Genomic DNA, 17,844 nt, shown 5'->3' with positions numbered 1-17,844 from the left:
TTCCCTACTTTTTCTCCAGCCTTTTAGCTTAGTCAGTAAGTAAGAAAGTAACTTTATAATCGAATCTGGGTTCTCTAATTTGGAGAAATGGAGGACTTACCATTGCAGTATCGAGAACAAAACCAAGCTTTAAAAAGGTTTACTCTCTTGCAAGAACCAAGCTCATCTCATGTACACTTTATATTTCAGTTGTTTGCAGAATGACATGAGAGAATGGAGGTGTTCGTGATAACGATGTTTTAAAAGAATACTTTAATAACTACATCAAATAACTAACTCCAGAAAAATGAAGTTGTTTTTCTCTATTTTATCTTATGGTTTGAGAGCACATGTTAATTTTTAATCAGCCACTGAGTTTTTTTGAAACCTTATAAATCTATTTTTCTAGTCATAGGGAGAATATAAGTTGACTGAAGTTATTTGTGCTTGTAAATATAAATACAAATTGAATCAACTACACATTTTAGACCATTATTATAGTTTAGCCCCACATCTGACACAGTAGCAAACTACTGACTCAAGTCCTTTAAGGCTTCCTATTTCTTCCATTTCAAGAATGTTAGAAGTATGCTCATTACAAAGAAAAGTAACCTAGCCTTAACAGCAAAAAGAAAATAAAACTCTAATAATGTTTTAATAGGAACAATATAGTAGACATGAAATCATTACAACAATTTTATCAACCCCTATCAACCATTGTTTTACTTAATCTATGTTAATTTAATGTCATTTTATTCTTTTAAAGCATTTTCTGAGACTGTAAGTTTGTCATATGCCATCCAAAATCTTCCATAAAAGTAAAATTTACCACCACTTTATAAATGACAGAAGACTGAAATGTACATATAAATTATGAGTTTGATATATCAATCAGAATCCAATATTTTCTCTAGCCTTTTGAGCATCTTTTTTTAATAATGCCTTTTCATAGTAAAAATTTTCATAATAAAAATTATTGCAATCCTCAACTTTTTATAAGCTTAGCTTCCAATTCCATCTGAGAGAATATTTTGGAAAAGGGGCTTATAGTGTGTGGACTCAAGTTGCAATGGAAGCTCTTTATTAAGAGAGCGAAAGGCTCTTCCTTGGATTTCTTCCAATAAACTCCCATGAGGAAATCTCCTTACCTTAAAGTCATCCCATCAGCAGGTGATCCCCTTGAACATAGTTTCCAACATAAAATTAAGCCCTGATTCTTCCTCATATAGTCAAATGATCTTTGCAGCTGTTTATCCACATCGTTTCAACAGCTAAATGGTATTTTTCTCTATGAGCCCTGATGTTTATAGACAATCTTCTCTGTATTAGTCAAGACTGGGGCAGCTAGATTGTCAGAAAACTCAAAATAATTATAAGTTAAAACAAGGTAGAAGTACATTTCTCTTATGCATAAATTTAAGGCATCCAGGGCTGGTTTGTGTCTCTGGAGTCATTAGAGAACCCAGGAGATTCCATTTTATTTTGGCACAATATCGTCCTCAATGAGAGGCTTCTACGGTATGTTCCAAAGTGGCTGCACCGGCTCCAACAGTCCCTTCCTCATTCCAGCCAGCAGGAAGGAGAAAAGAGGAGAAGAGCTTGTGCCTTCTCTCTTGCAGGCCACTTCCCATAAGTTGCACATCTCCCATCTCTCAGAACTTATCACATGAGCACATCTAAGTACAAAGAAGGCTGGGAAATTGTTCAGAATGGTCACTTGCCTACCTAACATCCAGGATTCCACTACTGAGGATGGACAAAGAGGATGGATATTGGAGACCACCAGGCCTTCTCTGCTACAACCCTAAAAGAAAAATGTCTAATGTATTTCATTCACCCCCAGAGACCGGAGATTTGAGGTCAATCATTAATTATTATGAAAATTTTCTAAATGAGAGTTGAGAAAACCACACACTTTTATTTAAAAGTCTTTTAGTCCTGCTAAAATTTCTCATGAGCCAAATCAAATACTAGGAAATACTTTGCTAGATCTTGAACCACTTTTGAAAAGAAAACAAAGCATACTCACACGCATAGAAGGTCAGCTTATTCACTGTCATATTCAAAATCTTACTTTGTAAGAATACCAAAATAGTCACACAGTGCTTGGAGTTAGGACAATATTCAATATTTAATTATATTTCATCATTTTCCCCAATAAAGCATATTTTCTTTTTATGTGTTTCATTAGAAAAATTTCCCCCAACAAAGACTGACACTTTCTATGAAATCTGATGGATATTAAGCAAAACTTCCTTTTGTCTTACCTTGCATCTATTCAAATAAGCACAGAAAAAGCAGGTCAGGTCTGAGGGTATCTTGAACCCAATTGTTAAGTATTCTATTAAAGACATAAGTTTTCTTGTACAAGTTCTTAGCCATGTGCGTTGCATTCAAACACCTTCTCAGTGCTAACTTCCCTCTATAAATCTTTCTCTGCTCTGCCTGTGAGTTACGGATTAAAGCGGAACTGATGATTGTGGTGTGAAAAGTATGGGCAGCCCGAAGAGCAGTCTGCAGACTGTTACACTCTTCCCTCTTTGCTGTCATTCAGGAGTTTGGCATGCTGAGTGTGCATGAAAATCAAAATATGAAAGCTCCTCCTGAAGTCTGTAGAATGAGGATGAGAACTAACTAACTTCTTATGGCTTTTCCAGGCTGACTTAAAAAACGAGATACTTGTCTTGGGTAAGCCTCCGCGTAGCCCAGTGACGGCTAGGAGATCCTGCAGCTCGCCTGTCAGAGGGCTCAGCGGTTCCCACAGGGTAGGGACGGACTGCCCCACCTTGAGCCAAGCTCCCGGCCCACACACATCCTCCTCCGTGGGCTGACTCTTCCTTACTTGTCCTTGCTGTGCTTTGCCAGTAACATAGGGCAAATGTACCCTTGAGATGAAGTGACTAACTGATGATGAGATACGAAACCAGATCAGCACAAAAATCCTACCCAAAGTGTTTGTGTAAGGTGCTTCCCTTTTATATGTGTGTGTAAGCTTCCCCAAATCCAAAAGGACATGACCAAATTCTCCATTAGACAAGTAAGGGTGTAGTGTATGTTGTCTTCTACGTCGTCTCACGCTTCTGTGCAAACGTTCTCTATAAATCACTGCTTTCCAGTCACTGTTTTTAGTGCAAAGAATAGAGCTGCCGCCAGTCTTATTCCGAATTACACACTTATGGTAATGTTTGCTTCTACGTCATTCAGCTTATTTGGATTTTTTAAAATCCACAAGCCTCGTTACAAATATCTTGTTACTCTGGCAATATGTGCTACATTCACTCCATGACCCTTTTTAAGCCACTGCTGCTGCTCTGGACTCCAGGTTACTCCTTTCTCTTGGCAGCTTTGATTGAACTTAAATTACTTTTCTCTTCAACTACTTAGTTCTATAGCATCTACAGCACTTTAAAATAAATGCATTCTAAATGGTACTATCAATTCTGAGGAAGGCAGCCAAGGAGTTTGGGAATTTTCATCTCTGCATAAGTCAGTTCTTTTACATTTCTATTTTGATGGACCTGGTTTAACCTTACGTGCTCTATTACAGGACTGTGGTTCTGCAACCTTTTAAGGGCTTGATTGCAAAAAGATTTCCTTTTCCGCTTTTTAAAACTGCAGACACTTCTCTGTGGTTATGTTATGTTTGTGCTTTTTGCTTTGTATTGTAAGACCTCGTTTTGTGTCTGAGGCAGAGATTTGTGTTGCCAAAGAGAAAGAGAAATGTTGATTTGAAGAGATTATTAGACTCCACAAAAGGACTTTCCAGAGCCAAAATGAAAAGAAAGCTTTTCCACAATTAATATGGCTCATTCACAAATTTCCCATGGGTCAATGAGATGGTATGCTTTGGGTCACCTTAAATGTTTTTCTTTACCCAATTTTTGCATTATGTATTTGTATATGTGTTTGTGTGGACATAAATATTCTATATTCTTAACATTTATGCAAAATTGTGTTTTACCTTCATAATTTAAGGAAGAAAAATAAACCTATAAGCATAAACATGATACTGTTTTAGAAGTTCATCAAATTCTAGTTGGCAAGAACAACTAACATTTTCTGGGAAAAAAATGACTTAAGAACTCTAGAACTGCTTATAATTCTTTGAAAGATTTTTCCCACATTAGTAGTTAAAGTAACAGTCAATCTTTTTAAAGAATTTATTTATAAATAAATATAAATGTAAAGTAAGAAATATTTAAGAATCTATCTAATCTTCTAGAGATGCCTTTGCATAGATAAATATGTGGGTTTGAGACAAACTGTATCACCGTCTGAGCAAGGAAAGTACATATCTTATTGATACCAGAGATTTTAGGATATTTCAAACCAGCTTCCTTTTTGATCAGTGGTTTGTGATTTGGTTCTGGCTTTAAAAATTAGCGTGTGTTTAACACCTGTCTCATTTCTACCCATTTCGACAACATTAGGAAATAGCTACACTAAAAGAGGGCAAAGAAAGTTGTTACACTGCCAAGAAAAAAGTAAATATTCAGGCTTCCATGAAAATAGCCTGATGCCTCTCATTGGATTTTCTAATTTTATTGTACTCTTAAGATTCATCGATAACACAAGCATGATATAATTCTCACCCAAAACTTCCAGCACACTATCATCTGTTAACTTGAAAACCACTTTTATAAATTTACAGTTCACATGAGCCTCTCTGAATGTCACAAATGTATATTGTTTTATATTTATCACAAAACTGCTAAGAAGTTATGAGTAACTGGAGCCTAAAAATTGATCCTTTATCAAGAATTTAAACATAAGAAGGGAAAGACACGATAAGAAAACGAGATGACTATCTATTCCACATTTCTCTGTGGTCTTTAAAATATCCTTTCAAAATGAATCCAGGCTGAAGGAACTTGGTCAAAGCTGTCCAAGGCATAAACTCTTAGCATGTTGCTGCAGTACTCACCATTAGGTGGCAGTAGAGTGCAGATACATTACAGATCTTTTCCTCAAGGTTTGTGCCCCTAGTTGTGACACCAGGAGAAAGGCAAAAAAGATGGCCTCCTAAGATAATTCACTTAAATATTCACACAGAACATAAACAATTGCTTAAAAGGCAAAATAAAAATACTGATTTTAACCAGCTTAGGTCATCTATTTCATTACAGTAATCTTTCACGCAATAGAGAGTGCAAGTCAAAATTATAATTCGTTACTTCTTTTTACTGATATTAAGAAATTATCTTTGGGTTTTGGTTTACTGATCTGCAAAATGAAGTTAAGTTATTACTATTTTTTTTAAATGACTGAGACATTTGAGCATTAACTAGTAAGTGTGAGTTGTCATAGCTCTCTAACTAATGAATTAGGTAAGGTTGATAATGGCACCTATACATAACAGAAGACATATATGTCTGTGGAAATGGGGATTCTTTTGTGAATTCCCTGAGGGGAACAAGCAAGATCTTAATCATCATCTTATTAACTCCTTGATTTAGAAATAAGGAAGCGTAGGTGCATATCCAAAGTTATACAGCCAATGCCAACACCAGAAAGACACAAATGTGCCTTTGCAAATACCTGTTAAGGCTACTTATTCCTCTATTGATCAAATACTTTAAAATACATCAGTTCAAATACTGCAATGTCATCATTCCTCAAAGCTGGTTCCTAGTTATAGGTTCACATGGAGATGACTCCTATTAAAGATGGAACTTAGAAAAGTTCTCAAACTTACTGTTATTTTAGATACACAACTTCTCTGCTAATAAAAGCTGTGATAAATCCTGGCCTGAGTAAACAGTATAGAAAACTGGTGATTCAGAAAAATAAAAAACAAGAGAAGGGAGGCTCCTTTTTAAATGACATGAAGGAAAAGACATATTGGGAAAGATAGGTGAAAGCAAGGCCATCCTGGCCGGTGCACCCAGGAACACAAGTTCTTAACACATAGAGGCCTATGGAATTAAGGGAGTCACATACTTCTGCAACAGCCCTTCATAATTGTCAAAGGGATGAGTCACTCAAATGATTTATGAAATGAGTTGAATTGAAGGAATTAAACCAGTAAAATTGTAATGATGATAACGAAAATGTGCTATACTAATTTTAAAAGCAGATTGTTTCATATTAATGAGAAATCTGATTTTTAAAGTTGTATTCACATTTCAACATAGGGGAGCAATGAAATTGCTTTTTCTAAGCCCCAGATGCCATGATGTAAAAGTCAAACTTTCACTCAACTGTAAAACATTGGAATGATTTAATGTGGAAATAAGCATGCCATGTTTAGAACATAATGAAATATACTTTACGAACATTTTCTCTTAAGACAAGAACACATAATATTTCTCATTTGTAAGTTTGTTATGCACTAAAAATGGTTATGATAGTTTCTGTGAGAGAATAGTACCTATCTTGGTATATGATTTGAAATACAGCATTTAAATTGTTTTTTAAGTTACATTTTTATACACTGTATTTTTGAACGATTAATGTGAGCATTTTCAATATCACATGCCTTAAATATATAATTTGACCAGAAATTTTACTTTTAGAAATGTATTCTAAGGAATGGTTCAAAAGAGGAAAATAGTTCTCTGTATAAAATATTTATAGCATTGTTATTTATGATAGTTAAAAAAGGCTGGAAAATCTTAACTTCAAAACAAAAAAGAGAAAAATGGTTAAGAGTATTTAAAATATGTATATGCATTTATGTAAGGGAGAATTATTTGCAGTGACTTAAAATGAGAATGAAGATTTTCTAGAAAATTATTATAAAATATTAATAGCAATTAATATACACATATCTTATGTCTGTATAAAAGTTATGTATATATATGATTAAATGAGAACTTGAAGAAATATAATAGCATATAGACTTATAAATGACATATTTGCTTCTTTTCATATATTTAAATTGATTTAATAACATGTTGAATTAAATGACCATAAAATGGTTGAAAATGGTATAATCATTTTTGCAATAGTATATTTTATCATTTTAATAATAGATATATTTTTAGTAATTTTGTGTTGATTTATAGGAGTAAAGTATTGTACTCTCTTAAGTAATACATGTGTCCAATCAATTTTACCCATTCTTTAGTCTTAAGTTTATATATTCCATGCACAGACTATTGAGTGAAATTTCTAAGAATACTGTTAGTAAACACTTTTAATTAATACAGTCAAAGCTTAAAGTTTTTAGTAATATAAGTACTTAGTCTTCTTACGCTAGATAGACAGCTTGGGTGGGAAAGGAGTAGATAAAGAATTTAGGAAAGGAGCAGATTATAGACCCATAGACTGAAAGGAACCGCAGAGTCCCCCATCCATTCTTGAGCTAGTATGGTCTCTATGAACAATTTGCAGGGGAAATTCCCAGCCTGTCAGTAATCCACTCAAAACTCTGGGATCCAGGAGTTAGTCCTGATGTCTTAAGGCCATGGACCTAATAACTAATTCAGTAGTCAGCAAGTAGTCACTTTTATAATTGCCATTCAAAGTCTGATTTATCTCATTTTACCATGTAGCCATCATTTAGAAGAGAATCCTTTTGAAATGCGTTGTGAATGAATTATAATTTTTGTCCCCCTAAAAGGTAGCATTTAGGTAGTAGGTATAAAGGACATCAACTTTACATATTCAACTAGCATGTTAATTTTCATCATTGCAATATTTTTGTGGATATATGGGATGCTAAGGCTTGTCATTTCCAATATTATAAGTATCTATTACAGATACTGGTCTTGATGCTTAGTTTAAAAAGAAAGGAAACTCTTTTGAGAGTTCAGTGCACTGGGAATTTCTACCAATATTTCTCTTCTAAGGTAAAATGTTACATGTTACCTGGATATTGTTCGTTGCATTCTATTTAAAGTTCTCTGTTTTCTCTTTTTAAAAATGCATGTGTTTTCCCCACACTGAGAACAGAGAGTGTTAGTTCAAATGTAGCATGGGATGTCTGCCTATCAATATTTTCATCTGTACCATATGTGAAAATGTTGTCTGTGAAGAAAAAGTACATTAGAATGAATGCGGATACTTTGCTGTTAGATTGAATGTGTTTTATTTTCTGCTTGTTTGAGAAAACGCTGAAGAATAAGGTTGTATGAGGGTGTCCAGACTTCTCGTTCTAGTGGTTTGGTGTCTATGTTTTTGCCATATTCCTGGCCTTTGAAAAATCAATGAGACTAAACCCTGATGTTTCCTTAAAGCTTGAGCAGACTAGATTGTACATATGTTCAAAGCATTTGAACCTTGGTTATTTTGAATTAATTTAAAGCACTCTTCAAAATATTTTAATTACTGATCCTGCAGAAAACCTTTATTTGTTTTTTTTAATTCCTCTTGGTTTTTTACAACAGGAAATATCAAATGTCAGGAAAAGTACCATGCCATTACCCAAATTATCTTTTAATTAGTACCAGTTTAAACATTGATTACATTGAAAATCATTTCATTTCAGCCACAGCGTCCTGTGTTCACTCATGAAAACATTCAAGGTGGGGGGGAACCGTAAGTATTCTTCTTATCTTTTAAATTCAAGACTAACCTTGACCCACAAAATGGACGACTGATGTACCAAAATAGAGAGGATGGTACAATTTTGTAAGTGAAAGAGATCAAAGTAGCTAACATGAAACCTCCTAGATTAAGAGCAATTGCCATAATCTCCATCTTTTATAATAGAGAGAGAGCAGAAGCTAATTTTAAAAAGAAACCCATGATTTTACAGAGAGGACTTTGATTTATGTATTAGAAAAAGCTTCCAATGCTGCAGTGATTCCTAAGATTTATGAATCTGTCTCCTTCTCTGTTCTACTCACCATGTAGATTCCAAGAACTACAGCTTTACAGTCACGGAAAATGTTCTAACATTGTTTTTGTACATATTTGGAGAGCAGGAGAATGTAACAGTAGACCTAACGTGATAAATTGGTGACAATTCCGAAGTTACATTCTGAAAAGAGTCTCTGGAAATGGCAGTATTAAAACATTTGCTGTTGTTCATTTAAATGCCTTTTCACACTTTCAAATTCCCTCTCCTTGTTGATACGTAAAAAGTCAAGTCTTTAAGACTCTCATATTTTGTGTGTCTTTTTCTGCTTCATTTTTCCCATAAGAGATGTTCAGAGCTGGTATACTACCTATTGGCTCCTGCCTATTCTGTGTGTCAGGAGCTAGACCCCTGGGAAGGGGCATGTACAGAATTGAACTTCGTCCAGTGTACCTGAGCACAAGCAAGCAGTAAGCCTCCAGCCCACTGCCCAATCTCTGCTCTCCTGGAGCAGAGCCAGTCGGCAGGGCCTGGTGTGTGGCCAGGTGCCTTCATCACCACCCATTCCTTCCTCACTTCTCACAGACCCGGCACTTTGCTAAAAGCATGCCCTTTAGAAATCATCTCTCATCTGAGACATTCTCACCGAGTATAGCCAGAAGGTTTTCTTGTTAAGAAAAAGACTAGAAAAGAACGTATTAGAAATAAGAATCATTTAAAATGTCATCTAACTGGAAAATTTTTAAATATGACCAGTAATTCTAGTTTCAGTTTGTTTCCTTATTTACACAAGCGATGATGGGATCATATCACAAAAAATAAATTCTAGGCCTGTTTAGCTTCATTGCATTATCAACACTTTATATTAGCAGCTTTTAAGGATTCTATGAATTAATAGATGTTTTATGTTGCACTGTTTCATGTAATATGGAGTTAATACTTTCGATCCAGGTCATATGAGTGTTTATGAAACCACAAAGCTTACAGGTGGGAGAAGGCGCATTTTCACAGTCCTGCTTTGAACATTACAAAATATTCTTTATTAAATTTCTGTTTAATTACAATCTCGAATAGTGGGACAATGGGATGTCGCTTGATCTTTTTCATTAAAAAAAAAAAAAGATTTTGAGTGAAAATAGGGATAATGTTATAATGTCACTACAATTCAGAACTGTGGTAAAATATGTTAGAGAAAAAGTTGCAAATTAGAGAGAAAGCTCCAAGTTTGGCTGAGCATTCCCTATGTAAAAGACAAATTTCTTTTGAGGCATCCTGACCCCATCACCATCATTCATCTCACCAACACATCTTTCAAAATAGCATTTTTTAAATTGTAATTCAACTGCATTTCTTGTCGTGCAACACTGATTTCGAAAGCTGACAGAGGCAGGAGGATTTCCAGAAGTTTGTTTATGTTTCCATGAAACTCCCAATTAAAAAAAAAATTTTTTTTTAATTTTTTTTGTAGTCCAACTAAACTACAATGGTAAGTAATTTTGACAAGCATGCTGGCTTTTGTCATACCAAAATGAAGTAGGAGTTCATGCCAGTTTTGGTTTTTTTAGCTCTTGGGACCTTGAGATTCTTCAAGCAGCTGGAGTTTGTGGCCTTAAGAGGCCTGTCTCTGAACGTGGTTGGAGTCATGCCTGGGTGAAAGCCGAAGCCTGAAAAGCTCAATCACAGAATGTGATCTATATCCATTGAATTAGCAGCCCAGGAATGAATGACTATCTCCCTCAAATGTGAAACTGGAAAGGAACTATATTGAAATCAACTTTCCCCATGAATATACAAAAGATACCATCCCTTCACCTAAAAGCCTTCAAAGTCAAATCCTTAAAGCAAACAAAATAATTTGAAGACTCCCACCAGGGCTGGCTCCATGCAAACACCCAAACTAAGTAACGCAGGTGTTCTGTACCTCCTTGTCTTTTTCAGCGCTGCTCTGAGATTATGGCTACCTTTCTCCTTCCTCTGTACAACCAGAATCATCTCTCAACAAAAGACCTCTGAGGCCCAATCTTAAGAGTACAAGTGGCTGAAAAGATTTACTAGGAGGACAAAATATTAATATGGGAAGAAATCTCTAGTGTTAGAATTTCGGGTTTTGGTACCAGCCCAGGGAAGGTAATGTTTTCTAGGAAGGGTGTTGGGCGTCGCATCTCTTCCCATACACCTCCATGGAAGCCAACTCTATCCAGGTGCCCCAAGCTCAAAAAGTTCAGACAGAGAGGAAAGCCAAGGGAACCATGTTCCTGATTTATGATGTGATGCTTGGGTTCAAGTGATGGAATAGTTTTGTTCTACCAAAACACAACTTTCTGACTGAATGAAGTAATTAGAAATAATTCATTCTTGTTCTTGAGCAGAATTCAATATTGTCAACTTTTTAAAGTTGGCTTTAAAGAATCCAAAGTGCCTTGAAATGTGGTTCCTATTTTCTTGCATTGGCAGAGTTAACATAACTGTTATGAAGAGCAGCAGAAACAAATTCACTGATTTTTAAAAATCCTCCTCACAGTATTGGTAATATTTTAATAGCGCTATGAAGTTTTCATCTTAACTGCATAGCTCATGCTTCCTGACCTTCTCAGCTGCTAGAATCTGTGCCTTCACTTTCCAAAATGTCAGTCCATGTTAATATGCATTAAAATACAAGCTATTTTATTACCACAAATTCAATGTCTGAATTTGTTGTCGATTAATGTCAACGAAATATATATTCCCAAAGAATTCAGACAAGGAAGGAAACTGGTAGCATTCTATCGATAATTCTTTTTTATATGCAATTATGTCAAGAGAGTTTTTATATCAAACACAATTTCTCAGGGACCCATTTTAAAAAAGAATTGATATCTATAATCTACTGTTTCAGATTAGGTCAGTGATAATTGAGCATAGAATACATGCACCTGATTTCATAAGTGAATTATATCAAGTTTTCAAATTCTAAATCCTCAGTAAACACGGATTCAAACTATGAAGCTAAACCACTTTAAAGAATTACTCCTGGTGAAAAAAAAATAACCTTTTTCATAGTAATTCTCACACAATGATTTAGAAGACACATGTCTGAGACATTTTGTACATCTCAATATAGAATCATTTGAAAATTCAGCTCGCAAGCTGCAATTATTTCCTTCTGATTATGGCCAGCTAAAACTATAATCCCATGTTTTTGCGTAGGAGTAATGCACCTAGCATTTCTTTCATATTCTGCACTTTTATTTAATGTCTGTATGATAGATGGACAATTAAAAGGCAGGTCTGATTTATAATGTTAAAATGTTTTAATCCAATACATGGATGTATGATCTTCCATGAATATTCCTCATTGTGAGCTTTGAAACGCTAATAGAGTAATTTAATTCCCACGAGAGTCTAAATATTTCTATTTACTTTCCATGCTTACCAAAGACTTATATTACCTAATTATAATATGTTAATAAGAATAGAAATATTGAAAGTAAAATTAATAGAGTATATTTTCTATAGCTTCACAAAGTTATAAAGATCTTTTTCAAACATCCATTTGTTCTGTTTAAGGTTTCAGGCTCTGTATAACTATACTCCTAGGAATGAAGATGAGCTGGAGCTCAGAGAAAGTGATGTCATTGATGTGATGGAAAAATGTGATGACGGATGGTTTGTGGGTATGTGTACATTTCCTTTCAGACACATTTAGCCATTTTAAATGCGCTTGTGTTTGTTCATTTGCTTGATGTGATAGTTAAGCTTTCTTTGATTTCATTGTGGCTTTGATCTTTCATACATTCACATGCACTGTGTATTCCCAAGGCAATTGTATTTTTAATATAGTTTAGTATTGACTCTTTCAGGTATATGTAAGTTTCCGCTAGTTTTATTTCCAGTTCAACTGAGAGAAGTGTTCTTTAAATAGCACCAACCAGGAAAGACTGAGATTTAAGAACAAAAACAATAAATGTCCTTTAGATGAGAAGAAATATTAATACGCTGTTCAGTGGAGAATGTCAGTTGTCAGCAGTGAGGATCTAATTTGAGAAAATGAAGTGAAGTGAACAATTCACCCATTTACTCAGTCTGCTGTAGGTACCCTGACAGTCCAATGATTTGCCTTAGCTTAATTTGTGGTAGAAATAGAGAGAAGTTCCATTCTGACCACTTAAAAAAACAATCCTATTCTTACCATCTTAGAAGAAGACTAGAGATTTCTTGAAAGAACATTTATAAACAAGAGTATCATATACCAGGACAGAAAGGAAAGGGATAAAAAAGTAATAAAGGCATAGGAGGATGGAGGATGGAGGAGACAGAAGATGAGGAAATGAAGGCTGTTTATGGACAGGCAATCAGTGGGGAAATGTTAAAAGAACAACAACCACATTTGCAGTCACAAGGTTCTGCCTCTGTTTCCATTAATTCCCCACTTAGAAGAAAAGTAAAATGGCTCACCTACACAAGGAAAAAGAAAAGCCGTCATCAAACCAGACAATAAGTTGCAGAGCATAAATGAGACACAGAACTCAGAGACCTTGTTCACTCTGTTTGATCTAGAAATCCTGAGGAAGAATTTACTACACCAACTTTCACGAAAAATTTCTAAGGAATTATGTCATTCGAAATCAAAAGCGATCATAATAATGGCCATTGTGCATTTGGTTTCGCTCACACTAGAAAATATACCTGATAATAGAAGCCCATCCACAGATAGGGGTTTATCTTTTTTTCTATAGTGACTTTGTAAATTGTTCAAATTTTCTATTTTATCGGAGACTCTGGCAGGGCTATTTGTAAATGCATCATGTGACATTCAGCATGATCTTCTATGAGATAATAAAACTGGATAGTACAATGATCCCAATAATGCCTTCGTGTTACACCCATGTTGAGATGGGACCGACCTCTTGATCACTGCCCTTGTGCTTTTTCCAGTCCGTTATATCACACTGCCGGCCTCACCTTTATTTAGAAGATTTTACTTGAAAATGTAGCCCCCCAAATGTTTTTCCTAATCCATTCTTTATCCTTGTCTAGCAGCTTTGATGATGGAGCATGATTATTCTTAAGCATCACTCTACTTTAAAAAGCTACCTCCTCAGCAGGATCGCTTTTCCCTTCAGTTCTTGAGGCTGAGCTTTTCTCTTTAGCCTGGTGCAATGAAAGCACAGCATTTACGCCTAAGAGGCAATGAATGCATCAGGCGGTACAGACAAACCGCTTACTTTGTCTTCCTAACATCTTGAAGTGAGTTTTCTTCTTTTCCAAACCCTGCGGGGCTTGCTCTCTTAGCAAAGCCTTGTAAATAAAGAGTTTTCAAGCCCACATATATGAACTGATATTTCTCTGTTTTACTCCCCTTTCATTTATTGTCTCTATTTTCAGGAACCTCAAGAAGAACCAAATTCTTTGGTACTTTTCCCGGAAACTATGTCAAGAGGCTGTGAATCACTCTCCTTCCTATTTATGCTGCAAACGACAAGGCATGACAGCAGGAGGCCTGCGGGAACCTTTCAGGCAAGTTATGCTACAACTGCCCTTACTCCGTCTGCTGTAGGTACCCTGACAGTCCAAGTTATGCTACAACTGCTTAACTTGCCTGAAAGGTTCCCACAGGCCTCCTGCTGTCATGCCTTGTCGTTTCCAAAGGAAGTCACCCACCATCACCATCTCCACCTGCCACCGAACCACCAGCAACGTAGCGGTAGCCTCCGCACCTTGGGGAAATTGGCAGACTTGCTTCTATGTGAAAGTGCATATTCCTACTTTTTCTGCTCGAAGCTGAAAAGTCTATATGTTGGGATCGGAAAGAAAGTCATCATACTTCAAAAGGGTTAAATATTTGAAGCAAAAAATGAAAGTGTTTCATCTGGTCCACTTTGGAAGCTGTCCTCCCCTCTGGCAACCAGAAAATGGTTTATTACTAGAGACTGTGGTGTGCATTTTCACATTCTTAGCTTGGCAGTATATTTTCCTCTCATGCGCTGCCTGCTGTCCTGATTGACGCAATATGACAACCGTACTTCAGCTATCGTTTGCCTGCACTTATATGTTGTAATATGCACAGTGATTCCAGAATCTAAAGCGACAGTAGGAAAGTTAATTTGGATGTGTGTGATTTTGTTGATTGAATGTGAGTTTTCAAACAGGAGTCTTTTCCTGCAATTCTTTTGTATTTTTTAGAAGTGCAAACAGTAAGCGAATAAGAGCTTTTGATAATAATCATGAGAATATAAGAGGTTTAGCTAGACTACAAAAAAAATATTGTGTTGTAAAATTGCATTGCTATTTTATATTAAAATATAATAATCAGCATCTTGAACAATGAGCTCTTAGTGTTTTATTTATCTGATAAAATTTAAATAAAAGCAGTGTTAGTGAGAGGTGCAAAGATTTGTAATATAGACACTTGAAAGTATCCGTAAGCAATACTCATAGGTAAGTTTTCACTGTGTGTACACATATACATTTGCGATTGTATGAGAATAGGCAATCCATATGATATGTTGTACAGTTTATGGAAATGTAAAAGAATCTCACATGTTATTTTATAGAAATAGAGTACTTTAGAAGCATCACAAGTATTAAGGCTGGTTTTAGCAAGGATTATGATCAATACAATTATTTTTACTATGATAATTATTTTTCTTCTATGGAACTCAGAATCCTGGCTACATTTGAGGACAGGAATATGTTGAGCCTGATTTTCCTGGTGTGTGTAAAATATTTCCTCGAAATACATTAGGCAATTTTTAGAGGCAATGTTAAATCATTCAGGTTATATTTTCTGCCCTGAAGTAGAAATTTACAAAATGATATTGGAGCCTGAAAGATTTAATGTGGTTGACAGTGCCTGAATTACACATACCCTGAGAACTAGCTTTGTATTTCTTATGACTTTGCTTAAGAACTATTCATATTTGGATCTTGAGCATCTTATAGATAAAACTTTTTATGGCATTTCTTCTGTGGACAGTGATTGATCTTTTCACGATGTACGTAGATTCTAGAATTTTGTACATATGTTTGCTCTTTTTTGTACAGACTACCTAGATGTTGAGAAAACAAGGGAATTTTCTAATTTGGTCATTATCCTTCACTTAAACTAAGCTAAATATTATCCTTTATATATCCCATAGATCATAAGCACGCCTTGATAGTGTGATTCTATAAGATAGCATTTATGCAAAAGTTTATGAACTTAAAAATCTTAGCAGCCAAACCGAAATGTATATAAATATCAATTCAAAAGAAATTTCATTAGGAAGAAAGTAAAGAAACATCTTTGAGTAGCCTAACTTGATTACTGTCAAGTTCATGACCAGCTTTATACATTAAAAGCTTTGGGTTTGAAATTAGGTCAACTGCATGCAGCTTTGCTGATAAATGAATAATAATCTTTGATGCCATTTATGAAAAAATACTTCAATATCTGTTGCCTGTCATATTTAAGAAAAAAATTACTGTTTCTACTCTCTGTATCTGATTTTAAAAGGAAAAAATATTCATACCTGGCTTTCAAAGTAATTGACTTTGAATTCTTACAAGCAAAGGTCATTGTGTTTTTCTTGAATAGAGATCTAATAAATTTTTCTTGGAAGTACACTTCTGTTTTTCTTTTTGACATGTATTCTTAAGTGAATTGTGTATTTTATCCCAATTTGTTAGATAAACTAAGAGAAAATGCATTTGCTCTGTGTTCTCTTAACACACAAATGGAGAAAAGATGTATCTTCATCAGCTCAGAGAAGAAATATTTTTCAACCCACTGCCAAAGCTCACTCACTAAATACATTTGGCTAAAAATTGTTCTTCTGCTAAAACAACACATTTTAAAATATTTCTGCCTCATAAACAGCTATTTTTTCCCAAGGAGAGATTAATTACAAGGTGTAAACACTTTCCCGATTTGACTATCTTAAATTTAAAATCCTTGCCCTAAAAAGTCTTATCACCATTGGCATTTCGGACTCACGTAACACCCACAAATTTTCAATGAATTTCACATTATGTGTGGTAGTTGAGTGTCATTTCTTTTCCTCACACAAATAGTAGGTGGCTAGCTCTCCTTCTTGGATCTTTCTAATATACCTTGGTCCCTTCTAGCTCAGTGTGTTTCAGCCCTCTACCTCATCTATCACCACATATTAGGAAACACATAGGTTCCTCGGATGGCAATTCATTTATCAAAGATGTCGCATTGCCTCACTTTAATGTTCACCCTGATCCCCTCTGTTCCACTGGATAATTTCCACTGTATATTAGCTTCCCACTCATATGTGTTCCCTTTGTGTGAAGAATATGCCCCATAATATTCTTTTGCTCCTGTTTTCATCAGCACATTTGTGGGTAATTTAGGTAAATATGAATCAGATAAAATGAGGGATGCTTGTTTGCACACTCAGAGGTTGCTTCTCATTTCTCTTCAAGTGAATCTGTTGTGATCAGCACTCTGAAAATATAAATCTGAGATTTTGAAAACATGTGCATCAAAATGTTGATTTCCTTGTCCCACCTGAGAATTAATCATTTGTGCTTCTCTGTAAAATCCACTTAGGTGCAGCCTCAGCTTTACCCAAGCACTGAGCTCAGAAAGCCCTCCCCAGCTTTGCAGTATGCCTCAGTTTCTGTCACAGCCATCTAGGCACTGCCATGGGTGAAGCCACGGTTTGATCCTCCTGCCATGCTTCCTCATTGTAGGTGCCAGGATTCTGGGTAGACTAGTGAATTATTTTTTCGTTTCAGAATTGAAGCTTAATAACCTATTTTACTTGATTTTATGACAATGCATACTCATCATTACACACCAAAAATTACTTAATGCATCTCACTTATGCTACTAACGACTGCCTTGGTCAGCAGAGTAGGATCCATTGTTGTGAATCCCAACAATGAGGCCTGTAAAGCATTATCTCCATTGATCGGGTTCTATCTCTTCGGACTCACATCTGTGCACTAACTGGCCATCCAGTTCAGAGGAAGAGCACCAGGAAGGGACCCTCTGATATTTTCTTTATGTGTCAAGTTTTAGCTCTCCTTCACTAAAAACAGGCATGTTCATTTATTATTTGATGGAAAGCAGAAAGAACCTGTTTTGGTTACTGTTTCTTTCCGTGATCTTTCACGGCTTAATCTCTCTGCAT

At 35.4% G+C, this 17,844-nt stretch overlaps 1 protein-coding gene across 6 annotated transcripts in view; it reads left to right on the top strand.

Annotated features, from left to right (window-relative positions):
* The window catches only part of SORBS2 (sorbin and SH3 domain containing 2), a 299,053-nt gene extending 284,841 nt beyond the window's left edge, over window positions 1-14,212 (top strand). For all 6 annotated transcript variants that reach the window (XM_006916395.3, XM_006916394.3, XM_015592904.2 and 3 more), the window contains 3 exons: window positions 8,411-8,460; window positions 12,269-12,375; window positions 14,087-14,212. In XM_006916395.3, coding sequence (XP_006916457.1) covers window positions 8,411-8,460; window positions 12,269-12,375; window positions 14,087-14,148 — 219 coding nt within the window. In that variant the 3' untranslated portion in view covers window positions 14,149-14,212. The remainder of the gene's footprint in view (window positions 1-8,410; window positions 8,461-12,268; window positions 12,376-14,086) is intronic.
* Window positions 14,213-17,844: the final 3,632 nt, after the last annotated feature.

The sequence above is a fragment of the Pteropus alecto genome, unplaced genomic scaffold, assembly GCF_000325575.1.
Source record: "Pteropus alecto unplaced genomic scaffold, ASM32557v1 scaffold24, whole genome shotgun sequence".
NCBI classification, from domain to species: Eukaryota; Metazoa; Chordata; class Mammalia; order Chiroptera; family Pteropodidae; genus Pteropus; species Pteropus alecto.
The sequence above is the reverse complement of the archived record's forward strand: the minus strand, read 5'-3'. Positions and strand labels throughout refer to the sequence as shown.